This window comes from Hyperoodon ampullatus, assembly GCF_949752795.1.
Source record: "Hyperoodon ampullatus genome assembly, chromosome: 6".
Lineage (NCBI taxonomy): Eukaryota > Metazoa > Chordata > Mammalia > Artiodactyla > Ziphiidae > Hyperoodon > Hyperoodon ampullatus.
The window spans coordinates 116158968-116182975 of NC_136919.1; the positions used below are offsets into that span (position 1 = coordinate 116158968).

Sequence of the window (24008 nt, forward strand, 5' to 3'; positions counted from 1 at the left end):
GCCTCTGCTACCACATGGAGTGCGGGCATGGTGTGAAGTCCTGCCAACCCCTTGGCTGACGGGGACATAGAGAAATGCTGGCAAGGCAAAAACACAGTAAATTAAAAATATGCTTCAATGTATAGGCTCTATTTATCTATGTCTTTCTTTAGTAACATTAAGGTAAAAGGTCATATCCCCACTGAAATATAATTTATATTTACCTTTTATTAAATAATTATGGCATGGCATGAAGTTAAATATTACAGAAGCTAATCAAGGGGGAATTCAATAGAGAAAACTCAGACATGAGAATTTCGCCTTTGCTATACATAGAATGTCTTAATCCTCCACTGGGAGTCATTCGGGTTTGCTTAAGGAGTTTAATAATACACATTTCAACTGCCACAGAATCTAAATCCCATTTGGATCAGCCTTGGAAAAACTTTCATCAATACCTTGAGATTTCATAATATTTCTCCTGAGAGCTTGGATCTTACGTGTCATTTCTTATTTTGATTGCAGGGATAATATATGAGGTTACTTACGTATCTTGGACCCAATGACTAGATATAAACTATAAGCAATGTGTGAAGGGTTCCCTTTATAAGTAAATAGTATTTAACTAAAAATATCTACTGGGAACCACTCATTTTTAAAAAGCTGGCTGTTGCTCAATATTAATTTTCCCAAAGCATTGGTGAGATGGATAAATTCTATATGATCGTTTTTCCTTAAGAGGAGTCCCAGAGAGAAGATAATGCTTACCCCAGCTTATGCCTCTAGTTCTGTTTCCCAGAAATAGAGGGAACACTGGCTAACATGGAAAGGGGACTCCTGGTTAGAGTTCTGGTCAACCCTCAACAAAGACAGTGTTGACTTTGCAGATAGGTGATCATTTCTGCCATTGACCAACAGAAGTACTTATCGCAAAGGTGGCAATATCAAGGGCCGACTGAGTTCCTTTACAGAAATTTGAGAGGAGACCAAGAAGATGATGGGGTGAGGGAGATCTGAGTGTTCTGTCAGGCTGCCACTCTGGGATGTTGGCCTGGGTTGCAGCTTTCCTCACTAGTAAGTCTTCAGTTGGAGCCTAGGACATTGCAGAGTCTATGGGTGGCCATCAAGAGGCCGACAAAAGTCTAGAAGTCCGAGCCTAGTTGTGGGTCTGCAGCTACGTGCGTTTATCTGCAGCAAAGGATCTTCACTTCTATCACAGAGACCACGGGCCACTAAGGGGTCCAGGCCACAGAACTAGAGGACCTCTCCAGTCCTAACTGTAAATTCCAACCTTCTCCAAGAATAAAGAAAGCAATGGAAAAAGAATCCTGCTCAAGAACACTAAAATCTATGTAATGTGACTGCCAGATCAGAAGATGGACTTTGATGTGCAGGCCGAGGAGAAAACATGCATGAGGAACACCTCTCCGCACAGCTCTGGTCAAAGACAGTTACTCTCTATTGACAGGACAGGAAGGAGTAAAACAGCCTTGTTTGCCTGGGGAGGAATTTGCATGCACACCGACTAGCTCCTGCCCTCATGCCACCTTTAGGATGTCTCCATTCTGCTCTTCCCTCAGTGTCTATGTCTTCAAAGTGCTTTGATCTTAACGTATTGATTCCTGTGAGGTCTGCCTTCTTTGTGCTATGATTTTGGTTCCTCTCTTTCTCTCCCAATCCTTCCAATTTTCTCATCTATTCATCTACCTTCTGCCATACTCCTCAGGTGTCCAAGATTCAAGGCTATGTTCGATTGGCATTATAATGCTCCCAAGTTAAATAGTTTCATAGCATTTGATGGTGTGGTGGAGATAAAGCTGGCCTTTTCCTGGGATGCCTTAATTCCTAACCCTGACCAATCACACCACCTTCAAGGGCAGGTGGACTTTGGTTTATGTCTCTGCAAAAACAAAAGGTTGGGCTAAATGGCCTCGAAGACCCCTTGTAAGCTCTTGCATTATATGATTCTAGGACTATTACTTATTTGGTGCAGTGAAATTCTTCCTTGAGAAGTGGAGATGGGTGGAGTTGAGGCCATGGGCTGTTGAATTAAGTTGTCTTTAACCTTTGCTACACTGAAATCTCTCCCTACATCCATTTGTTTCAACGTAGCAAAGGTTCAGTGTCACCAATGTAAAAAAAAAAAAGAACAAAGATAATATAGGAACACATTATAAAGAGGTGGTACCTGCCTTTGTGGATACAGGGATGAGAACACGAGGTGAGAAATAGCAGTGCACAAGTGAAAGATCAGACGGAAGCCTTTGATATTTAATTTTAAATGAAATATTAATTTAATATTTAATTACGCTTTGGTTTCAAGAAAAACTGCAGCAAGACAGATTGTTTGAAGAAGGGAGTAATAAACATGGTTAAGGAGACAACTGTAAAAATTAAAGATAAATTTCAAGGGTAAATCTAAATGCCACCACGGAGCAGTTATGAATACGCTCTGCTCTCTGTAATGTGCATTTAGAATGTTATAGCTGAGACCTCCAGGCCATTAAGAGGCTGTGATGTCTCTAGTGAAACAAGAGCCCCCTATTCTGGGGTCTCCAACGGAGACATCATTCCTCAGACTCAGCCGAATGATGGATCCAAATTTTACAGGCAGTGGGAGTTTTAACTTCAGTAAAGCTACAGGCTACCAGGAGGGCTCTTCATGCAACATGTTTCTAGTGCAAACCGGGAACAACTGGTACTTGGGCCCCTTTATGATATCCGAATTGGGTATTTTTAACTAAAAATCAGATTCATTTCTTAAATGAGATTTTTTTTTTCAGGATAATGCTATAAGAAAAAAAAAGAAGAAATGTGAAGTGGGTGAGCTATTAACAGTTGCCATCCAGCGTGCACATCTGTGCAGTGCGGCTCAGTGGAAGCGGGACCCCATGCCCTGTGCCCAGCCTCGGGGAGGAGGCTGTGCAGGGCATGATGTGGGCGGCAGGGCTGTGGAAACATCTAGGCCTCCCATTTCTCCTCCCAAGTGCCACCTGGTTTTGGCCATTTTCTTGTTGATTAATGCTTTCGCCCAAATAATGAACAGGGAAATCAAATGCAATTGTTTGTGCTAAAGGACTTGAGGACACGGGGAGGGGGAAGGGTAAACTGGGACGAAGTGAGTGAGTGGCATGGACATATATACACTACCAAATGTAAAACAGATAGCTAGTGGGAAGCAGCCGCATAGCACAGGGAGATCAGCTCGGTGCTTTGTGACCACCTAGAGGGGTGGGATAGGGAGGGTGGGAGGGAGATGCAAGAGGGAAGAGATACGGGGATATATGTGTATGTACAACTGATTCACTTTGTTATACAGCAGAAACTAACACACCGTTGAAAAGCAATTATACTCCAATAAAGATGTTAAAAAAAAAAAAGTAAAACATAAGAATTGTTCTGGGAAGGAGGTGAGTTGACGTGGATCCTTTGGCTTCTACTTGTTTCTACATAGTCAGGGTGTTTTGTCAGCTTCTAAGTTCAGTGCACACCTTGGGAAGCAGCTCCTGAGCCTGCACCTGGGCCGGCTGGGCCCTGTCGGCCTCTCCTTTGAAAACCTGTTTCCCCTTCAACCCACTTGCAAACAGCACCCACGCTCTCGGGCTGCCTTGGCCTTCTCTGTCACCTAAAAACCCTGATTTCTAATCTCGACCCAGATATGAAAGGCGTGATATAGTGGGTCTTTCAAGAAGAAGCCACCTTTTACAGAAGAGAAGGCATGCAAAACAAAGTCCACCCTTGATCAAACAGCAGTGAGGAAGGAATACCAAGAACTCATCCCAGGAACTCTGTATCCCACAGCCAAACACCTAGAATAGTAAATTTTGCTCATATTTGTATATTCCTATACAAAATACATTGGCATATCTATGTAATTTCATCCTCCCAGTAAGATAGGTATCTTCCTATTTTTTAGGTTAGAAAACTAAGGTGAAGAATAGTTAGGTGATTTGCTGGAAAGTTCAGACTCAAATTCAGGCCTCTAAACTCTGCATCACTGACTGTCTTCCATTCCAGTGCTAAGTTTTCTCAAGTTTAATAACAAAGTGGAGTTCATACTTTTTTGCCTTCTGCAATTTCAGTTATTCATGAAGAGGATAATTTCTATGACTTCTAGGGAATTCAAAGCACTTCATGGGCTCTAAGCCTACATATCACACTGAAATAGAAATAGCCATTTAGCAATCTGGAACACCAGGGCACGGGTAAGGCCATCCTCTGAGCCCCCTCCATGCTCACTGGCCAGGCCTGTCTCCCGTGTACTTCCTCAGAGTAACAGCCAGACAGCCAAGGCCACTGGCATTTGCCAAGTAAAACTCCGGATGAAGCCAAATAATGGCCTTAGCGTAATTTCTTCGAAGAAGCTATACACTATTGGTAAGTAGCACAGTTCAATTGTTAAGAGCACAACTCTGGGATAAGACGGCTATGTTTGGACCTAGCTTGGTGGCCTTACGCAGCAGGATTCTCATCTATATAGCTGAGATATGAATGGAACCATTAACATGGGAAAAGGTGGTGATTATATGAGCTCAAAAGACAGAGCCTGGCCCTACGTGCTCAATAGACAGACGTGATCACTGAAGTACTAGCATCATTTTTTTTTCTTATAAGTTCTGTCCAAACTTAACCAGCAATCAAATGTGAAACCCAGACTCTGCAAAAGGTCATATAGGAAGATACTGAAAAGCTGTGCACATTTACTCCCATACCCTCAATGACCTGCCATCCACTCACGCATCATGATTTTTCACTGGTTTCTGTGGATGGTACAGATTTTACAATTGTAGACGGTGGAAATCCTACCCCCAAATGCCTTGTTCCAGACTTTCTCTCCCTGCATCCTCAAGACAGACAAGAAGTACACTGAACAATCAATAACCATGGTCCCATTGGGTGCCCCTACCAGGATTATATTTCTGCACTGCCAGTTTTTTGTAGAAAAGTCTGCAAGGGGTGTAGGGGATCTCTTCCCCACTAAGCCTCGGCTGGTACCATCTCTAGGTCTCAGACCAGATAGAGGAAATGGGACCTTTCCTGATGAGCTAGATTCTGGTGTGGATCTCTTGACGCTGCAGCAGCAGGCTGCACTTTAGCAAATCGTGGTTGGAGGAAAATAGACCTGCAAAGTCACATGTGTGAAGAAAACGTGTTGCTTTTCAGAGCCCTGATGTTGTTTATGTTGTACTTGGCAGCAACAACTGTGGGAAGCTGATTACTGCATCTTGTGTAATTATACCAGATAAAATTCCATCTAACAGGCTTGGGTTTATTGTGGTGGTGCATCCTTGGATACAGGAACCATCAACAGTTGGACCATGAACCATAAGATGTGTGTGGTGGGGTGGCGGCTGAGGGAGGGGAGGTTTTCTGGAGGCTGCCATCCTACCTCCTGCTTTTTGAGTCTCTTTCTAGAAGATTCCACCTACGAGTAAATACTATTGCATTCGTGGTGTAAATGACTCAGTCTCAAAAGAACTGCCCCATGTTGTCGAACACTTTACAAGCCAGGAAGTCACTGCAGCAGCCTGATGAGCAGGACTCAGGTTTCCCAAACTCATTTCTTTGTTTAAAACACAGATTCTCAGACCCTCCCAGAAGAGTACAATTCGATATGTCTGGAGCGGGGCCCAGCATGATTCTTATCCTCAGCCAAATTCGGGAAACATCTATGGGTCATAGTATAATTAGCACCAGAGCTTTACAGATGAAGAAAATGAGGCTCAGAGAGGTTAGGTGACTTGACAAAAGGACAAACAAGACGTGGATGACACAGCCCACATCCAAAAGCAGGTCTTGTGGCTGAGTCTGCTGTCCCTCCTCTTAGATCCCATCCCATCCTGGAATCTCACTCCATCCCCACTAAAACCCTCTAGGTTCAGGGTTTCCCTTTCTTCTGGCATCAATGTGATATTTCCCACCTCACCACGGAGCTGAGTGTTGTGTCTCAGCCTTCAGTGGTCTCTGAAGCATCTTCCTGTAGTAGCACTGGCTGGGACTGGAGGAGCTGATTCCCAAGGGACTCACAACGTGTGGCTCTGAGGCCAGGCTGGCTGGAACGCCTCACAGGGAGAAGGCCACCACGATCCTGCAGGCTCCCTGGAGGAGGCCCCAGCCCCATCTTCAGTCACCGGGGGGAAGCCACTGCCTTTCCAGCTGTTGGTCTAAGATTCCCAGTGGGTTGTAAATTAGCTTTACACGTTAGTGGCTGCTAGCTGAGTGGACCAGAAAGGAGACCACCCATCCACTTCCTGTGGTGTCTGGTCCTCTCTTTGGATAACATCAGCCGCTTGCCTCCACCAACCTGAGTCGCATTTGGCCCAGGAACCTCAAAGTGGAAGTTTTTAGGGAGAGTGGCCAGGCTCCTGAGCCATCCTGGACCGCGTTTGTATTTCTGTTTTCTTCTCTGACTGCGAAAGCGTACACGCCTGCGTCCCCACTCTCCTCACCCCTAACTGCCTCCCGAGGTCCTTCCTTCTCAAAGGCGAGAAGGATGAAGTTTCACTGCTTCAACTGGAAATACTTTCTTTGTACCTAAAGAATCAAGACTGCTGATGTGTGCTGTTTCCGTATTTAAATGTGTGATGCTAATTTCTTATAGATTTTCTTCATTTAATTTTGAGTTTAAAATTACTTCATTGTTAGAAAATAATAAATATAAGTAAAGAAAATGAAAAAAATTAAATAATAATATCAACATCCAGAAGCCACCATTGTTAACACCTTGGTATGCAGGCTTTCATACCTTGGGTTTTTTAATGCAACTACTCTTTTTCATATATATATATATGTGTATGTATATATATATATACACATAATACATATTATATATACACATACATATATATATATATATATATATATATATATATATATATACACACACACACAATTGGACCATACTGGACATACAGTTTTTAAGCTTTTTTTTAAAAAAAATCACCAACATCTTTCATGTAACTAAATATCCATCCACAGCATTACTTTTAATATCTAAAATGTGTTTCAGTATAAGGATGCTTTGTTATTTATTTAATGAGTTCCCTAATGGACACTAAGAATGTTTTTAATTTTTCACGATTATGAACAGTGCTCCAATGAACAACCTTCAGGCAAACTTAATTATTTCCCAAGTATACATTCCTAAAAGTAGAATTGTTGGGTTAAAGGGTACACACACTTTTTTAAGGCTAGTACCATTAGGGTACTCTCCTGAAGCCATCTACCTTCCTATAGCAGGATGTTAGAAAGTCCCCACTTTCTTCTAATTTTGCCATCCTAGGCATTTTCATTTGTTTAAAAAAAACTTTGCCAACTTGATAGGGAAAAAAATGTTATCCTGTAGTCGCCTTAATTTGCTTTTATTTGATTATCAATGTGGTTGGGATTTTTAAAAACATGTTTATTGCTTGATTCTATTCCTTCCTGAATTAATTCCTGATGCTCCTTGCTAGCTTTTTAAAATTAATCTTTATTGGAGTATAGCTGCTTCACAACGTTGTGTTAGTTTCTGCTGTACAGCAGAGTGAGTCAGCTATACGTATACACAGATACCCTCTTTTTTGGATTTCCTTCCCATTTAGGTCACCACAGAGCACTGAGAAGTGTTCCCTGTGCTATACAGCAGGTTCTCATTAGTTACCTATTTTATACATAGTAGTGTATATATGTCAATCCCAATCTCCCAGTTCATCTCACCCTCCCTTCCCCCCCCAGTACCTTGCTAGTTTTTATTTGGCGGGGGGGGGTTCTGCTTAATTTATAAGATATCTGATGTTCACCTGGTTATCCACAATGTATAACATAATGGCTGACAAAGAGTAGGCATAAAATGAAGTTTGCTGAACAAATGAATGAATCTTTTTATATGTAAGATAATATGTCATATGTAACAAATACGTTCCCAGTTAGTCCTTTTCCTTTTGATTTAATGAGGGAAACTTAGACATGCAAAAATTTTCTTTTTATGTTATCACATATTTATGCTTGGTGGTTTCTGTCTTTGGGATCAAGATTAGCAAGGCTCAATTATAATAATTTTTTAAATGCCTACATTTTTAATTAAAAATATTTAATTCAAATATGTTTCAGTTTATGATATGAAATTAGATATCTAACCTTTTTTTTTAATGCTTAAGTTGGCCCAACACCGTTTGTTACACATTCCATATTTTCCACACTGACTTGAGATGTCTCCTCACCCATACAGGTACTTCTGTATTTATACTATTCGTGTGTACAAAAACTGTTTATTTTTAAGTGTTCTCTCCTGTTGCATGACATTTCTATACGTTCCTGCAAAACCCCATATTCTTCTAATTATTGAAACTTAAAATAGGTTTTAAAGTCTGGTAGGGTGAGGCCCTCTCATTTTTCAAAATGCGGGGTCCTACTTTAGCACCTTTACTCTTACAGGTGGACTTTTGTAAAGTTCCCCCTAACATTTTGTTGGTACTTTGATTGGCATTGTGTTAAATTTATTCATTAATCGACATCTTTACAATATTAGATCTTCCCACCTCCCCACCAGCTGGAAGTATTCTGTCCTTCCTCTGAACTCCCTTAGCACTTTATACCTTTTTAAAAGTCACTTTTCTAAGCTCTACCCACCCAATTTCTCAAACCTGAAACCCGAGAGTCGTCCCCTCCCCTTCCTTCCCCAACCTTCACCCCATCCAATCAATCATCAAGTCCCGTCAATGTTACCTCCTAAATTTCATCCACTTCTGCCTGTCCCCACCACCAGCACTCTAGTCCAAGCTGCCATCATTTCTGCCTCGGGCCACCACACTGGCCCCCAACTGACCTCCCTAGCTTCCAAGCCATTCTCACTGCTGCAGCCAGAATACTCTTTTAAAAGGCAAATCTGATCATGGCACTCCCAGCTTTAACTATTCCAACAGCTCCCCATGGCACTTGGGATAGAGCCAAACAAGCAGCCTCAACCCTCTCTTCCAGCTTGAACCCAACCTCTCTTTAACATTCTTTCTTCCTTGTTCATAGTTGCCATCAAATATATCCCATGTTCTTTCCTACCACAGGGCCTTTGCACATACTGTTTCATGTGTTTGAACTGTCCTTAACCTTCCCTATCATTTTAAGATTCCTCTGACATATATCCCCAGCATCCTATACAACTCATCACATTTGTAATTCCTTGTTCAAGTCAGCCTCCGTGATGTTAACAGTAATAGCAATAATAATATTAATAATATACACTTTTTGAATAATAAGATACAGTTGCTCTCTATTTCAAATGCTTTACATGCAGAGGTGCTCTAGACCTGGTGTGTACCAGCTCATGAGAGCAGGTTGTTAAATTTTCAGGAATGCTGTGAGCTAGCTGATGTCATACTGGTAGCTTGAAATCAGCCATGGCGAGAGTACCTGCACCATGGAAATCAGCAAATGCTACAAACCAATGCTCCCCCGCCCCTTTTCCCTGGAGAGCTGGCTGTTAAACCTTTACCGGCACACCACTGTTGCCATGCACTGTATTAGTCCTCATCACAGGTCTGGAAGGTAGGTAGCCCATTTTCTAGATGGGGAAACTAAGAGGTTAAGTCACTCCTACAAGATTTAAAACTATGTAGAGGCCAGCCAAGCTGTGCATCCAGCCAGTCTGACCCCAGAGCATGAGCAGTTCATGTTTATTTCACTATATCATAACGTTGAGGAAGGACGGTTCCCCCTGGTCTGACTGGTCTGCAGCGTCCCCAGCACAGAGCACAGGGCTGAGCAGAATGGGCACTTTCAACTGATATTTGCTTCAGGAATAAGTCAACGATGTCTCAGCACATCAGGAAAACAGAACTATTTGCCGACACTGCATTGCTAAACAGAAGTCACCAGACAGGATGGCCAGAGCCCTGAGTCCTTGTTCTGACTCCACATTGAATTCAATGGGCAAGTCATTTCTCCCTGGGTCTCAGTTTTCTCACCTGCAACAGAGGGAGTTTGACCAGATGCTCTTCGATGTCTCATTATCTCTAAAATTTCTGGATTTACATGTAACATAACATCTATTATTTTTACTGTTATGTGGGCTTTTTTTAAAAATCAGGCTTATTCCCACCTCTCAGGCTGTCATCTGTTCTCTACCTGAGACACTTGCCCCCAATTCATTGACTGCCAGGTGCTATTCTAGCTAACGCTGGTGAACCAAACAGAAAACACAGCCCCGAGGAGGTCCAGGGACAGAGGAAATGTGAATGGAGAGGACAGGAGGTCAGAAAGATAAGGACGGAGGCAGACAGATTTCCACACCTGCGATACATGTCTCTGCTCAATGCCCCTTCCTCAGAGAGACCCTCCCTCATTCTCTATCCCGTCCTTGTCACTATCTGAAATTATGTCATGTACGTTTTTGTTGTCCGTCTCCCCCTCTAGAATGCAAGCTTTATTAAGATGGGGGGCTTTATCTTGCCCACTTCTATATCCCAGAGCCCAGAGTGGTGCCAGCCCATGGTAGGCATGTAATAAATGCTCATTTAAATGACTCAAAAACTATGTCCCTTTGGAGCTAGAATAGTAAATATTTTATTGCAACTGCAATAGAGTCTTCCATAGAGCCACAAAAAAAGGTAACCCAACCAAGATGTGCCTATCGCAGAGAGAAAACCTCAGAGGCAAAATGTTAAATATATACCTAAAAATCACCCTCTTCCACCTACTCCTAACTGATATCTAACCTGACATTTACGCTTAAGCAAGAACAGGAGGTTAAGTCCAAATGAGAAAGAATACACTATAATATTATTAGAAATTCATAATATGTCTGATATAGTTTCTTGATTTCTATATTTCTTTTTTTCCCCTTATCTTCTCTTCAAAATAACAATATTCTAGTTGATCTCCCTGCCCTCAGCTGTTCCCCTGACTAACTCAGTCTTTATATATCAACAGCATTCGTTTTTCCTAAGATAACAGCTTTGAGTTACTCTCCCTCACATAGGAACCTTCAATGTCATCTTAAATCTTGCCAAATTAAGTCCTAGCTCCCATACAAGGCCTTTTTTTCATTTTTTAAAACAGTGGTAAAATACACATAACAAAATTTACTTTTTTTTTTTTTTTTTTTGCGGTACGCGGGCCTCTCACTGTTGCGGCCTTTCCCGGTGCGGAGCACAGGCTCCTGACGCGCAGGCTCAGCGGCCATGGCTCACGGGCCCAGCCGCTCCGCGGCATGTGGGATTTTCCCGGACCGGGGCACAAACCCGTGCCCCCTGCATCGGCAGGCGGACTCTCAACCACTGCGCCACCAGGGAAGCCCCAAAACTTACCTTTTTAACCCACTTCTAAATGTGCAGTTCAGTAGTGTTAAGTACATTCACTTTGCTGTGCAGCCAACCTCCAGAACTTCTGCATCTTGCAAAACTAAAACTCCGTACCCATTAAACAATTGCCCCCATCCTCCCAGCTCTGGTAACCACCATGCGACTTTCTGTCTCTATAAACATGAACTTTACATCAGTTCTCCAGCCTTTACTTCATGTGACCCTGCTTTACGTCACTTCCGCAGGCTTTTTTTACGTCTATTCCCCAGGCTTTTCGTCATGTGACCTTGTTTAATGTCACGTGACCCTGTTTTAGGCACCTTACGGAACTTTTTTTTTTTTTTTTTTTTTTTGCGGTACGCGGGCCTCTCACTGTTGCGGCCCCTCCCGTTGCGGAGCGCAGGCTCCGGACGCGCAGGCTCAGCGGCCATGGCTCACGGGCCCAGCCACTCCGCGGCATGTGGGATATTCCCGGACTGGGGCACGAACCGGTGTCCCCTGCATCAGCAGACGGACTCTCAACCACTGTGCCACCAGGGAAGCCCCATACAGAACTTTTGAGCTGTTTTATGGTTCCTTCCCTGCCATGCCTAGCTCATCTCAGCTAAGTTCTGGTATAAGTTCTACCTAAGTGGATCCCCACAGCTGTTGAACCAGCCTTCTCTCCTCCAGATACAAGCACACGTCACCCTTTGCACCTTGGCACGTAAGAGTCCCATAGTTGAAAATCTCTTCCTTTTTCTCTTTACCTATCCAAATCCTCTCCATCCTTAAAAATGGTCTTCAATTTCACCTCCTCCTTGAAACCTCATCTCACTACTCTAGTCCACATTAAGGTCACTCTTCCTGAAACTCGTACTCCATTCACTGGAAATACTAAACATTTTGAACACTCTAACTCTCCTGCTGTTCTGTGCAATATACCATTGCCTCTTCCAATAGTTTCTAAATTTCCAAATAGGGACCATGTCTTCTATGTCATTGTCCCTTTAACCAGATGGAAAAAAGTAGTAGATACAATGTAGGCATTCAACAAATATTGAACCAATTAGATAATTTCTACTTTCATAAAATTTTAAAATCATTTGAATCACTCTGCGGCATCATTAGGCAACTTTCTTGAATCCTTTTCAAGAAAATTTAGTTATAGCCAGAAACTTTGTTGAATTTTTAAATCTGATTTGCTTGGATAAAAATCTATTCCAGCATGGTTCCAGCTGAATTAAATTCATAAGGATGGACTCCTGAAATGAGGTGCCATGACCATCTCCCAGACTGCAGAAATTGCTTACATAAAATACAAATTTAGAATCAGGTTCACATGTCCCCGTTCAATGCCTATCACCCAGTCCACACTTCCCACACCGGTAGAAAGACCTAGAAGAGTTAGAATGATTATAAAGTGTAAAGAGTAGGAACTAGAGCAAAGGTGAACCGGGAGCCAGTCTCCCTTGGAATCATTTTCTCACCCACCTGTGTAAATGAACCTCCCTGGAGCTCCTTTGCAGAACTGTTTGGATTTATAAGATAATGTCACTTCTACTACTCCAGGAATGTGCCGAGGAGGAGTCTGCACTCTGATGGCATGAGGAGTTATTAGCTGAGGAATGAACAGGCAGAGAAATAGAATACCTATTATACAAGTTATCATGGAGATACTGAGCACAGGAGCATCTCCTGCTGCTACCTCCTCCCCCATCCAGGGCAAACTGGTGCACTCCTGACACCCCAGATGCTTTGAATGCCCTGTCCCTGTGTCTCATGTGTTTCTCTCTCTCACCCTGGAAGTTCCTTTCAACCCAGCCTGAGTACGCTTCCCTTCCTATCAGCCCAGCTCAAGCCCCTCTCACCTCCTGTGCCCACCCCACCCCCATCCCTGTCATCATTCCCTTCCCTCGTTCCTACAACTGCCATGACCTCGCAAATTGATTTGGCAATTTCTGTTACAAACTTAGCACTGTTACATATCTTTTTGTAACTTGTTCTGCTGCTTTTCTCTTTATCACAGTAGAAAAATTGGAAATTACAGAAAAATAAAGAGAAAACTGTTAACATTGCATAACCCAGAGACAACCGTTATTCATCTTTGGCATGTTTCCAGTACTCTTCTATGGTTGTGTGTTATATAATTAGATTTTACATCCATAGATACTGTTGTCCTGGTTTTTTTTCACTTAGCATTATAGCATGTGTTCCCTTTTCCTGTGCCATTAAAAATATTTCAAATAAAACTTTTAAATAAATGATGACACTTCATCATTTAACCATTTTTCTGTTATCCAGTATCCAGCCAGTTTCTAATTTTTCACAATTATAAACAGTACTGCAGTGACTATTTATCTTTTTTAAGGGATCCATGCCTGCAGTAAATTGTGGCTTACATGTCTTTTAATCCTGGTGCCCCACTTATAATAGGTACTCAGTAGTGTGTGTTCATGCTGCTGGCATTGCAGAGTTACTAGTTTCCCCAGATCAAAACAATCTCTGGGGCAAAGAAAATCAGGGAAGCGAGTTGCCTTCGCCTACCTCACTCCATACAAGCATAGTCCCAAACACCACTTGGAGGCCATCAAAGAAGTTGTCCCCAATGATGATGACCATGGCTCCTCCGGTGGTCCAGCCTTCACTCGGGCTAATGGCTTTGATGCATGGAGTAGCTAAGAAGATAGGAAAGAAGAAGTCAGGTTTGCCCTTTGGTGGTTGACGTTTGGAGTTTGGGGGCTGGCTGCTCTTGAAAGCTCTTGGTCATCTCAGAAGTTCAAGTTGAGCTTTGCTGACTTACCCTCATTCCCTAATTGGTTGTTGGTTTTCACCAGGTCATTAAAGCCTAATGAGTTGACCAGTATATATGAAAATGGCCAATTGTGCAAAAGGTGCTTTTAAAACTCTGTTGTTTTTCCCCATATTTTTATAAGTTGATCACACTACAAATGTGTAAATCCCTTTTCTCTCCCCACCTCCTCTGTCCCGAGATGTTAAGATCTACAAGGTCTGTTAATGTGCTAGAGAGAGAAGGAGAAAGCAAAATCTATCAGGGTTGAAGGTTTTTTTCAGCTCTATCAAGAGACAATTTCTAATCACTTTCCTAACTTTATAGGAAGGATTTTCCCTCCTTCTTCCATATGTTCAAGGCCTCTGGACTTTACATCCCAACAGGAACCCAATATGGTTTTCAGGCCATAACTAAAGTCAATCCATCACTCCATTTCCAAAGTTGACAGGGTCAAAGGTGGAGGAGAACTTTGGCAGGACTCCAAAAACATGAACCCCCTTTGAACAGCCAGCCAATCACATCCAATCAGTCAAAAGAAACTGGATGGGTTCCTAGTTCTGAACCCTGGGATTTTCTTCTCCCCTTTCAGTGCCCACTGTGGGAGAATTAACACCACTCCAAATTCTTTACTGATTCAATCATTTTCTTTCAGTTCATTAATTCCTGTTTGAAACGATACAAGACACATTTTAAGGGCCAAGATGGGGTGGGGTCTGGTGGGCAGTATACAGCAAGACATCACACTAAAATAGGAGGCCCATTTAGCCATTCATTCTATATTACAAGAGTTGAGTTGTACACTAATGAGTTGAGGAATGGGGAAAAAAGAATGTAGATGGGATTTACTTAGGTTTGTCAGTTATCTTCCTCCATATACTTTATTTTCTTGGACAACTTGAAGTTTAACAGTTACCAGTATTTCTAATTACTTTAACGCACTTGGAAAACTACCCAGAGCAGACCATGATTTCTTCTTGTCCAAGCAAACAAAAATCAATTAGTGTCAGTTTCATTCTGCACATTGTTTTGTTTTGCCCACAATCTGTTTAAGGGCACATCTGACACTTATTCATACACGTCTGGCACGGTAATGTTCCTGTTTAACTAAGATGTCATAGGCCTACATTTGCCTGAAATGCCCCTCTAGCAAAAAAAGAAAAAAAAAGAAAAACCCACAGAACTGAATGAAAGGGCCAGTGAGGCATGGGGGCCTGAACATTGGCTGGGAGATGTGTGGGGCTTACAAGAAAGCAGGCAGAAGTCACTGTTTACAGCTGCATTTTTAAATCCACATGGTCTTGTGTACTTTCTCCACTCCTACTCAGAGACATCAATTTGAAATTCAAACAAGGAAATCTGTGAACATCATTTGTCTGCCAGGCTCAGCCTGGACAGCAGAGAGCCCTACCTTCCGATGGGTCCAGCCTTCTTGCTCTCCGCCCGTGCTTTGAGTTGTTATGAACAAACATGTTGTCGGAAACAGCCAGCACGTGTCCATCCACGTTCACCGTTGTTGACAAAACGACCTGCAGATTTCAAGGAGAAGAGGTGGGGGGGTGAGTTAATTTCTCAGAAAGTTGTAAAAGTTGCAAAATGCTTTTGCCAGACTTCCATGTGGCTAACAAGAGACAGACCAGAACTTTGGGATGAGCCATGCTCCTGGCATCTCAACGGGTTAGCCTTTTCCTGTAACAATAGCAGAGCATCCTAGAAAGAGACGCCGCCTTTCGCCCATGTGCTATCACGTATTTGTGCTCCAACTATGCCCAGGTGATGAAGTGTGGAAGCTGGCAATCTGACTGGCTGGTTCTAGGAACCTCATCTCTATCAAAGGACTTGGACGATCATTCCCAGGTGACCCTTCGGGCTGCAGTCAAGGAGCAGATTGTGTGTGGTCAGGAAGCTAAGACGGAAACACCAGCTGGGAGGTCATTTCTCATTTTTCAGGAATGGGTTCCTGAACATCTGATGTGTGCCAAAGTAATGCTGGGGTATGGACATGCTGCCTGACGTCCTGATGTACCTGGTGTCCCCCATGCTGGAGAGCAGCGGCGGAGATGCTCAGACCTTGGGTGAGAAGGTAAGGTTTCGGAATTCAGTGTTGAAAATGTAGGACATTTAGCATCTAACCAGACGAAAGGGAAGAGATGGGTGTGGAGTAGTGGAAGGGCATGATTTAAAGTCCAACAAAACGGAACTCAAATCCCATGCCTGCTACTTCCTAACTTAGAACCTTTGAAGAATTATACTTAACCTTTTCCGATGTCCACTTTCCTTATCTGTAAAACATACACAATGATGCCTATCTTGAGGACTGAATGAGATAAAATAAGGATAAAATGAGAAAATAAACGTAAAGCATTTATGGATGAGTTCCCATCCTAGGTGCCTCGCCCCTGCCTTGTTTGGCCAGTCGATAGGACAGAGGATATTACTCACTGAGCCCCTCCCACAGTCTAAGCTCTGGAGGGGAGGCTCCAGCAAGGGGGACTCAGGGGCTAGGTAACCACAAAAGTTACAAGGCATAGTCCCTACCCTCAAAGAGCGTACTTGCAGGTTGGAGAAACATGGCAAACAAGCAAAACAAGTAGCACACAGAATGAGGTCAGATTGAGTTCTGTGTGTGTGCTGCAGATCAGGGTGCAGGAGAAGTTCAAAGAGGTGGCGATCGGCCAAGGAACAGTGGGAAAGCACAGCAGAAATTCATTGACTTGGGCATATCCACCACCTACTTACTGACCCAGGAAGGTGAGTCATCCTAGAAACCAGTCTACTTGGTAGTTACACACGGCATTTTTTTTTTTGAGAAAGGAACTTGTTACATACATATTCATGTATATGTATAGACCTGAGGAAAGGCATTGAATAGATATGTAATGAAGAGCTGTGTTTAAAAATGGCTCTTCCTGTCTACTCCCAAATGAAATTCGCTGATATGCTACTTGGAAATTTTCTGCCATCCCTTCCTTACTTATTAAACAATGTGGGGACAAACCTTGACCCTGCCTTACTTCTTAACATGAAAGAAGATTCACTCCACAGCACTTAAAGCTTTTTTTACTATGAATTATTTCAAGCAAACAAAATAAATAGAATGAACACCCCCCCTTAAAGTGAAATTTACATGCATTGAAATGTACAAATCTTAGCTGCACCATTTTGACAAACGGGATACAGCTAGGTAATCCACACCATATCACAGTATAGAACATTTCTATCTCCCCAGAAAGTTACCTGGTGCCCCTTTTCAGTCCACCCTACCCTCTACCCCTTGCCAAGGCAACACTCTCCTGAATTTTTTTAACCTTAAATAGGATTTCAGATGGTATCTCTAAAAGGAATTTTTATATATATTGTAATATAATAAGGGTTTGGGAGAACCCCTAAAATCATGAGTCCACAAAGTATTTCACCTAGCCTGGTGCCATGGCATAACAGTGGCATACAGGAATTTTTACATGGACATAAATGGCTGTGGTTATCAACTCAAAAGCATTCCCTGAGCTCCTGGTATGTATTGGGTATTATTATGTCAGGCCCTGGAGAGTCTAAGACCACAGAACAATGTGTTCCTGGTTGGCTAGTGTCTCTCCCACACTTCAGCTCCTCACTTGCGAAGGCACTACCCATTCGGTGTCCCTGCCTCGCTGTGACACCAGAATGAACTTAAAGGAAACTCCGTTGTCATTCAGAAAATGATATCAGTGTAATTGCTCACAAGTCAGGGATGCAGCCTGTCTAGCACCAGGTCTGTTTTCAATTGTGTCCATGTTAACATGGTAAGAGTCTGGGGAAAGGCCTTCCAGAAAGTTCCTATCCTGCGGTGGCAACCGTAAGACAGAGACATCCATCACTCCCTGCAAGGGCACGAGGCACAAGCTCTTATCAGGGCCTCTCAGCAGAGCACAGGATGGAATCATAGTCAAAGGGAGAGAAGGGTTAAGATGAACACGAAGGCTGAAAGCAATCACCTCTGTTTCTGCTTATCCGCAGAAAATACTAGGCCAGAGTGGAGTAAAAAAAGAGGAATCGGATCACTTTTGTAAATTGTGTGCGTGAATGGATTTTCAGAGACATAGCTGTTAAGATGCAGGGGTGGCAAAGAAGGTAGGCTCCAAAATCACTCTTAGTCTTTGTAACTGGAAGGATGCTGATTTCATCACATTACTCAGGTAAGACCAAAGAAAGAGTATGTCTTAGTTTATATGCATAAAAGACCACATCCACTCCTCAGCTTAATACTTGCTGTTCCCTTGATCAGAAACACTGTTCCCATTCTTCAACACACAAGTTAAAAAAAAAGAAAAAAAAAAAAGACATAGCTGTCATCCCTGGAAAAAACCAAAAACGAGAGGGTGCTTCAGGCTTTAACTGCTAACGAGCTGTGCTGGGCACAGGAGGGGAACCTCAACCTGTGTGAAGATGATGGGGATGTGAAGAGCGTTCTCTCCGAGACCACGTTAATTCATTCCACAAGCTCCGTGTTATACTGTACTTGAACGCTCCTCGTGCATTCCTGCCACAAAATATGGGGCTTTCTTGAGCCAGCTGATTTCATCATTGTCCATTTGGGTGGAGTGAAACTTGGTTCCAAAGAGAACATTTCCCGAATGACATACCCTGATGGTTCAGATGCACTTCATTATTTTCTATTAACAATGGAAATAAATTTTAATCTCTTGCTGGCTAGCGCTGGCCTCTCATGACAGCAAGGGAATTAACCTGAATTATTTCAGTGTCTGCAAAATTTATTACAAGATTTTAAATTATGTCCAAATGTATGTGCGTGTGCCTGTATATATATAGATATGAGGCAAGTTCCCGTTTTTAATATTCCAAATATCTTAGACTTTGAGGGATCTAAGAGAGCCTGCCAATTTAACTGAATTTATAAAATGTAAAGGATTTGATACACAAACTCCACCACGTGAAACCAGACATGTTTGGTGGTGGTTCTTTTTTTTTTTTAGGAATGGTTGTTTTTCTTATACATGGAGACACACACAAATATTGACTTTTCCATACACTCACTCTCCTTCTGGAAGAGTGAACTACATTATGGAGGTGAAGATCCATTTGGTACATTCAAAGCTTCGAGTTTAACTTCCTTCACTGTTTTCTGATGAACGATGACAACACTGATATTATTCTATGCAGAGAAGTTAAAGTTTCTGAATGTTTGAAGACTGAAGGAAGTGGACTGTGCATTCCAGCATCGTCTCCCTCCCAGGCCTTCCCCTTCCACAAGCCAACTTCTTTCCCCCAGTGAGTATTTCCTGGGTCACGAAGGCTGACCTTTTCCATCTGGAATCAATCAGTCAACCCCTGACAACTTCCTGAAACACCTCACTCCATTTCCTGTTCTCTCCCCCTTCTCTCTTTCCCCCTGGTTTGCTTCACTCTTCAAAACTGCAGGCCACAGCAGCTTAATGTTAGAGGGTCAGACACAGTTAGACTCCAAAACACTACACAAGGACACCTTTGACCTTCAAAAATCTTTACATCTTAGCTAAACAAATCAAGGTCAACATTTCTTACCATTACCTTGTTAACTATTTGTAGGCATCTTTGCCAACGATCTTCTGATCACAGACTCATCAATACCATACCGCTTGTTCTCCTAAGATCATAAACTGATCTGTTTTAGAAGTAGTGAATTTAGTATTGACAAAATACCATTCGTATTTTAGTTTGAGGTACCTGAAACTAAAAATCTCGAGTATTATAATAAACATATGGAGAGTATTCCATCCAAAAGGACTTCTCTGTCTCATCAGTGTCTCCTATCACCTAAACCTGATACCTAGTCTTCTATACAGCTGTCAGACTCTCTTGGCACTGCCATTCTGCTGGCACAGCCCGAAAGGATGCCAGTTAGGAATACAGATGTCCATAATTTGTGTGGGATGGACCCCCAGCTTTTGCTGTTGACACTGGTGACAGCTTTCATTTGTTTCTCAAAGTTGGTGTATCTGTATTTCAGCTCAAAGCTCCAGTAGGAGAGTCTGCAGATCTGAAAACTAAGCCATTGTAGACTAGAGCTCTCCTCAACTGGTACGCTTCAACTCAACACAAAAGCAACAACCAATTATATTCACGCAAATATCATTTATGACACGGTAGCTTTCATTCAAGGTGTCAAGAAAGAGAATTGCTTGCATTATTTTAAGCGAAAGTAGTTTTTCACGTTTTGCCGCTCCTCATTTTGTTTAGCGTGATCTCTAATTTTTGGTGAGGCCAGATCAATAAACGCAGACCAACTGGTGCGTGACAGTGTAGGTTCCATTTTGAATCATCCAATTAAACGGCAGTTTTAGCTGATTATACAGAAGTAGAAACGTGAGTAAAGAGTTTGTATTTCCCCTTGAAAAATACAAGAAAGCTTTAAGAACAAAAGCTACAACTGTGTGAGCAGTCCACTCAAAATACTCAAGAAAACGGATTGGCTTTCTCAAATTATATTTTCCTTCTCATTATCCAAAAGCACTCCCATGTCCCCCACTCTAATAATTTATACAAAGCAGGAGCTGAGTTGTAAAGAGCTCTTTCCTGCCTATAAAAGGCCACAGTGGGAGTTACCCTTTAGGTGGACACATCTGTTAATCTGCCTGTACAACTAATTTTCCAGTAGAGGAGCTGTTTCTTTGGCATCAGAATGACAGCACGTGGCAGGAGGACTTCTACCACCCTGATTGATTCCCACCAACTCTCCAAAATGTCTATGGCTCTTTGGAACATCACATTTAAGAAAAAAAATCCATCCTTCTCAAAGCTCTAACCGTATGACTTAGTTGAATCAGAGGAATGACCAGCTTGGATACTACTCCCAGCCAGGCTTTCTCAGCTCATACCCAGGTGTTCCTACAAAGACCCTAAGTGTCATACAGGAGGGTAAAAGAAAAAGAGAAGTCAAAATGAAAAAGGTGTGGAATGACTAAATGATCTGCTTTTTGAAACAGGCGAGAATCCCAGTGCCTGTACTTGCTAGAGAATAATCACATTGGTTGGAAACCTCCCTGTATGGATCAGAGTCGTTGCTTTGAAAACACACCCAATTCTACCATTAGTCAGACACATTTCCCCTCCATTTCAATGAGGATCATGTACCTTCTAACTGCAGATGGGGCGTTTGGTAGTTTAATCTCAGTTAAGTTACAATAGGTAGCATTTATAGCCCACTCGACGTGGAAGACTCTGATACCTACTTACAAACATGCGTACACCAAGCTAAATAAAATGGCCTCGAAAATCCCTGTTATTTTGCCAAGTATGGAAAAAAATTCCTTATGACATTTTACATCTGGAAATGGACTTAAATTCATGATGTGCTTTCCCCTTATAACTGTTCGGTTGCTATATATGTTATTTCAGCTTTCCCAAAGCATAACTATTATGTGGGATTTTATTTTCCACCTGTGGAAGGAGGAAAGAAACACAGAGACCACTAAAGGGACAGAGAAAATCAAGACAGACTTCTGGTTGTGGTGGGCAATCAGGTTTGGAGTCCATATCGTGAGAAGAAATACTCCATTGATGTTTTTAAACACTGGCGAGTTCTCACATTCGACAAGGGGAATCTGATGAAACAATTAGCCTAAGCCTCCGTAATTCAACCCAGGCAAAGAACAAACAAATTGGCTACTGCAAATTGTTTCTCCCTACCTCTTTATTCTTGGCACACATTACATTTTCAAGCCAGATTGAAAGCCCGGATTTTTCTTTGTTACTAGACTTCAGAGTCTCCAAAATTACCTTTAAACACCTACCTACCCCGTAAGTATGGATTTTGTCATCCTTTTTTTTTTTTTTAAGGAATTCCCAGCATTCTTAGCAATCGCTGGTGTTTCATATTCCCCAAGGTTACATTTTCTGTTCAGTTGAGTATCAAGTAGCAAACGAGAGAACGCAAAGTTGATTGCTGCTGAGACAGATGTGGGGCGTTCTGGAGTTGCTCACAGCAAGGGAGGGGGCTGTGGCATTAATGACATAAGTCCCGAGAAGATACATTCGTAAGTCACCAGACAGCGCTGTGTTTCAGTGAGTCAGAGTTATTTTGTGATCTTCCAGGCACCATGCCACATGCAATGGAAGCCTACAGAAAACACTGTCACTACCTCAAGGCGTTTACCATGCAACTTTTTTTTTTTTTTTTTTTTGCGGTACGCGGGGCCTCTCACTGTTGTGGCCTCTCCCGTTGCGGAGCACAGGCTCCGGACGCGCAGGCTCAGCGGCCATGGCTCACGGGCCCAGCTGCTCCGCGGCATGTGGGATCTTCCCGGACTGGGGCACGAACCCGCGTCCCCTGCATCGGCAGGCAGACTCTCAACCACTGCGCCACCAGGGAAACCCCCTAGCATGCAACTTTTAAAGCAGAACAAACACTACACATAATCAGGAGATATTACTATGTGGTAATACATAATTGAGGGCTGAATTATGTGGCCACTGTATCCTCTAGGAGTCCAAAGGTAAGAAAATTAACCCGAACTGAAGGCAGTAACAAACAGTTTTATCAAGGAGATGAGATTTGAGATAGGGCCTTGAAGAGTTGAAAAACTTTTATCATACAACTCAAGGGTACCAAAATGATTATTCTGGCAATAAAAAAAAAATTCTAACTGGCGTAAGTGGAGCAGTATGCCAAAGGGCATGTCCGCTGGCATATTTTGGCAAGTTTGGCTTAGGATGGACACCTTTTAGAGCTTGTTTTTAAAAAACTAGTTGAATAGGTACAGAAATCAAGTGGCAATTTTTTTATCCGGCCTTTTAGGTCATCAGGAAGCCCAAAGGTCATTGACCTGCTTTACAACCAAATTTCTCTTCATCTCAAAGGCCAGTGATGCTTGCTACCATCTACCCTACATCATTTTATTCCATTGAGGACAATGCTTGTCCCATCTGAAACGTATGCCAAGAGGGATGGTTATGGTCCGGGGCAGTATTTTACTAGCAAACATTTTGAGGCTCACAGGGGAGCCTTAACACATTCGATGCCATTCTTGATTTGGCTGGGCCATTCTCTTTCACCAAACTCTGTCCCTAGGGACCTCGTGAATCACCTGTCATGCGTCAAAACCCAGGAGCATGTAGGCCCCATAAGCAGCTTAAGAATCTATGCACTCTTATTGTGAAACTAAGAAAGCTTTGCTTTCCAGGAAGTTCTGCATCTGATGGTCCTGGAAAATGTTCAAGGGTAGGTTTTAGTGCCCATATTTGAGTCTCTTAAAATGGTGGAGCATTTAGGGTTTGTTTCCACCTAACTGAAATCTGACATATCCTTTCCCAAGGGTTATATAGGCAACTACCTGCTTTTGTGTCTCTCCTTTTCTCCCACAAATAATTCAAAACACAGTTCCTGTGTGAGTTGGTCAAAATTCTTAAACCCTAATTCTTGTCCCCATGTGAGATAGCAAAAGTAGGGGGTGATAGGGGTGAGCAGAAGGGTATACTGTCCAACAGGCAAGAGCTTGAAGTTACCCACAGAAAGCTTTTCCCAAGCTTAAAGCATTAGACTGGGCAAAAGATCCTCAGACCTTCAGAGGTTTTCTTCTGACTCCAAAGAGATAATTACTATTTCTTAACTTGGACTCGCTGGTTTGTGCTATCACCAGATAATGGACCCACCTGTTGATCAGAGATGCCATAAGTCAAGTGCTTTTCATTCTGTGCTTTAAAAGTGTGGCTCAGTAGCCCAGCAACCTTCACACGGTGGGTGAGATCACAGAGCACCGGGGGTGGATCTTGAACTGAGAGACCTGAACTGAAGAAACCTGCAGGCAGCTGGAGCTGTATTAAATCTTTACCATTTGGAGTTAATTTAAACTCTCGTTTCCCTCTTCACGGGTGTGAGAGAAATAGTCACCATTCTTTTTATTTAAGGAAAATAGATGGTGATGCCATTAAAACGTTTTATGTAAGAGCTGGGGTTTAAGAAGTCATACGGGTTTGTTGGATGGAGCTTGGCCCCGTTCCAAGGCATG

General features: G+C 42.6%; 1 protein-coding gene across 1 annotated transcript in view; it reads right to left on the reverse strand.

Annotated features, from left to right (window-relative positions):
• The window catches only part of EBF2 (EBF transcription factor 2), a gene marked incomplete at both ends in the record, with an annotated part of 191847 nt that overhangs the window by 25679 nt on the left and 142160 nt on the right, over positions 1-24008 (reverse strand). Inside the window, 3 exons of the mRNA XM_079705890.1 lie at positions 12729-12855; positions 13782-13912; positions 15437-15554. Of these exons, the coding sequence (XP_079562016.1) occupies positions 12729-12855; positions 13782-13912; positions 15437-15554 (376 nt within the window). The remainder of the gene's footprint in view (positions 1-12728; positions 12856-13781; positions 13913-15436; positions 15555-24008) is intronic.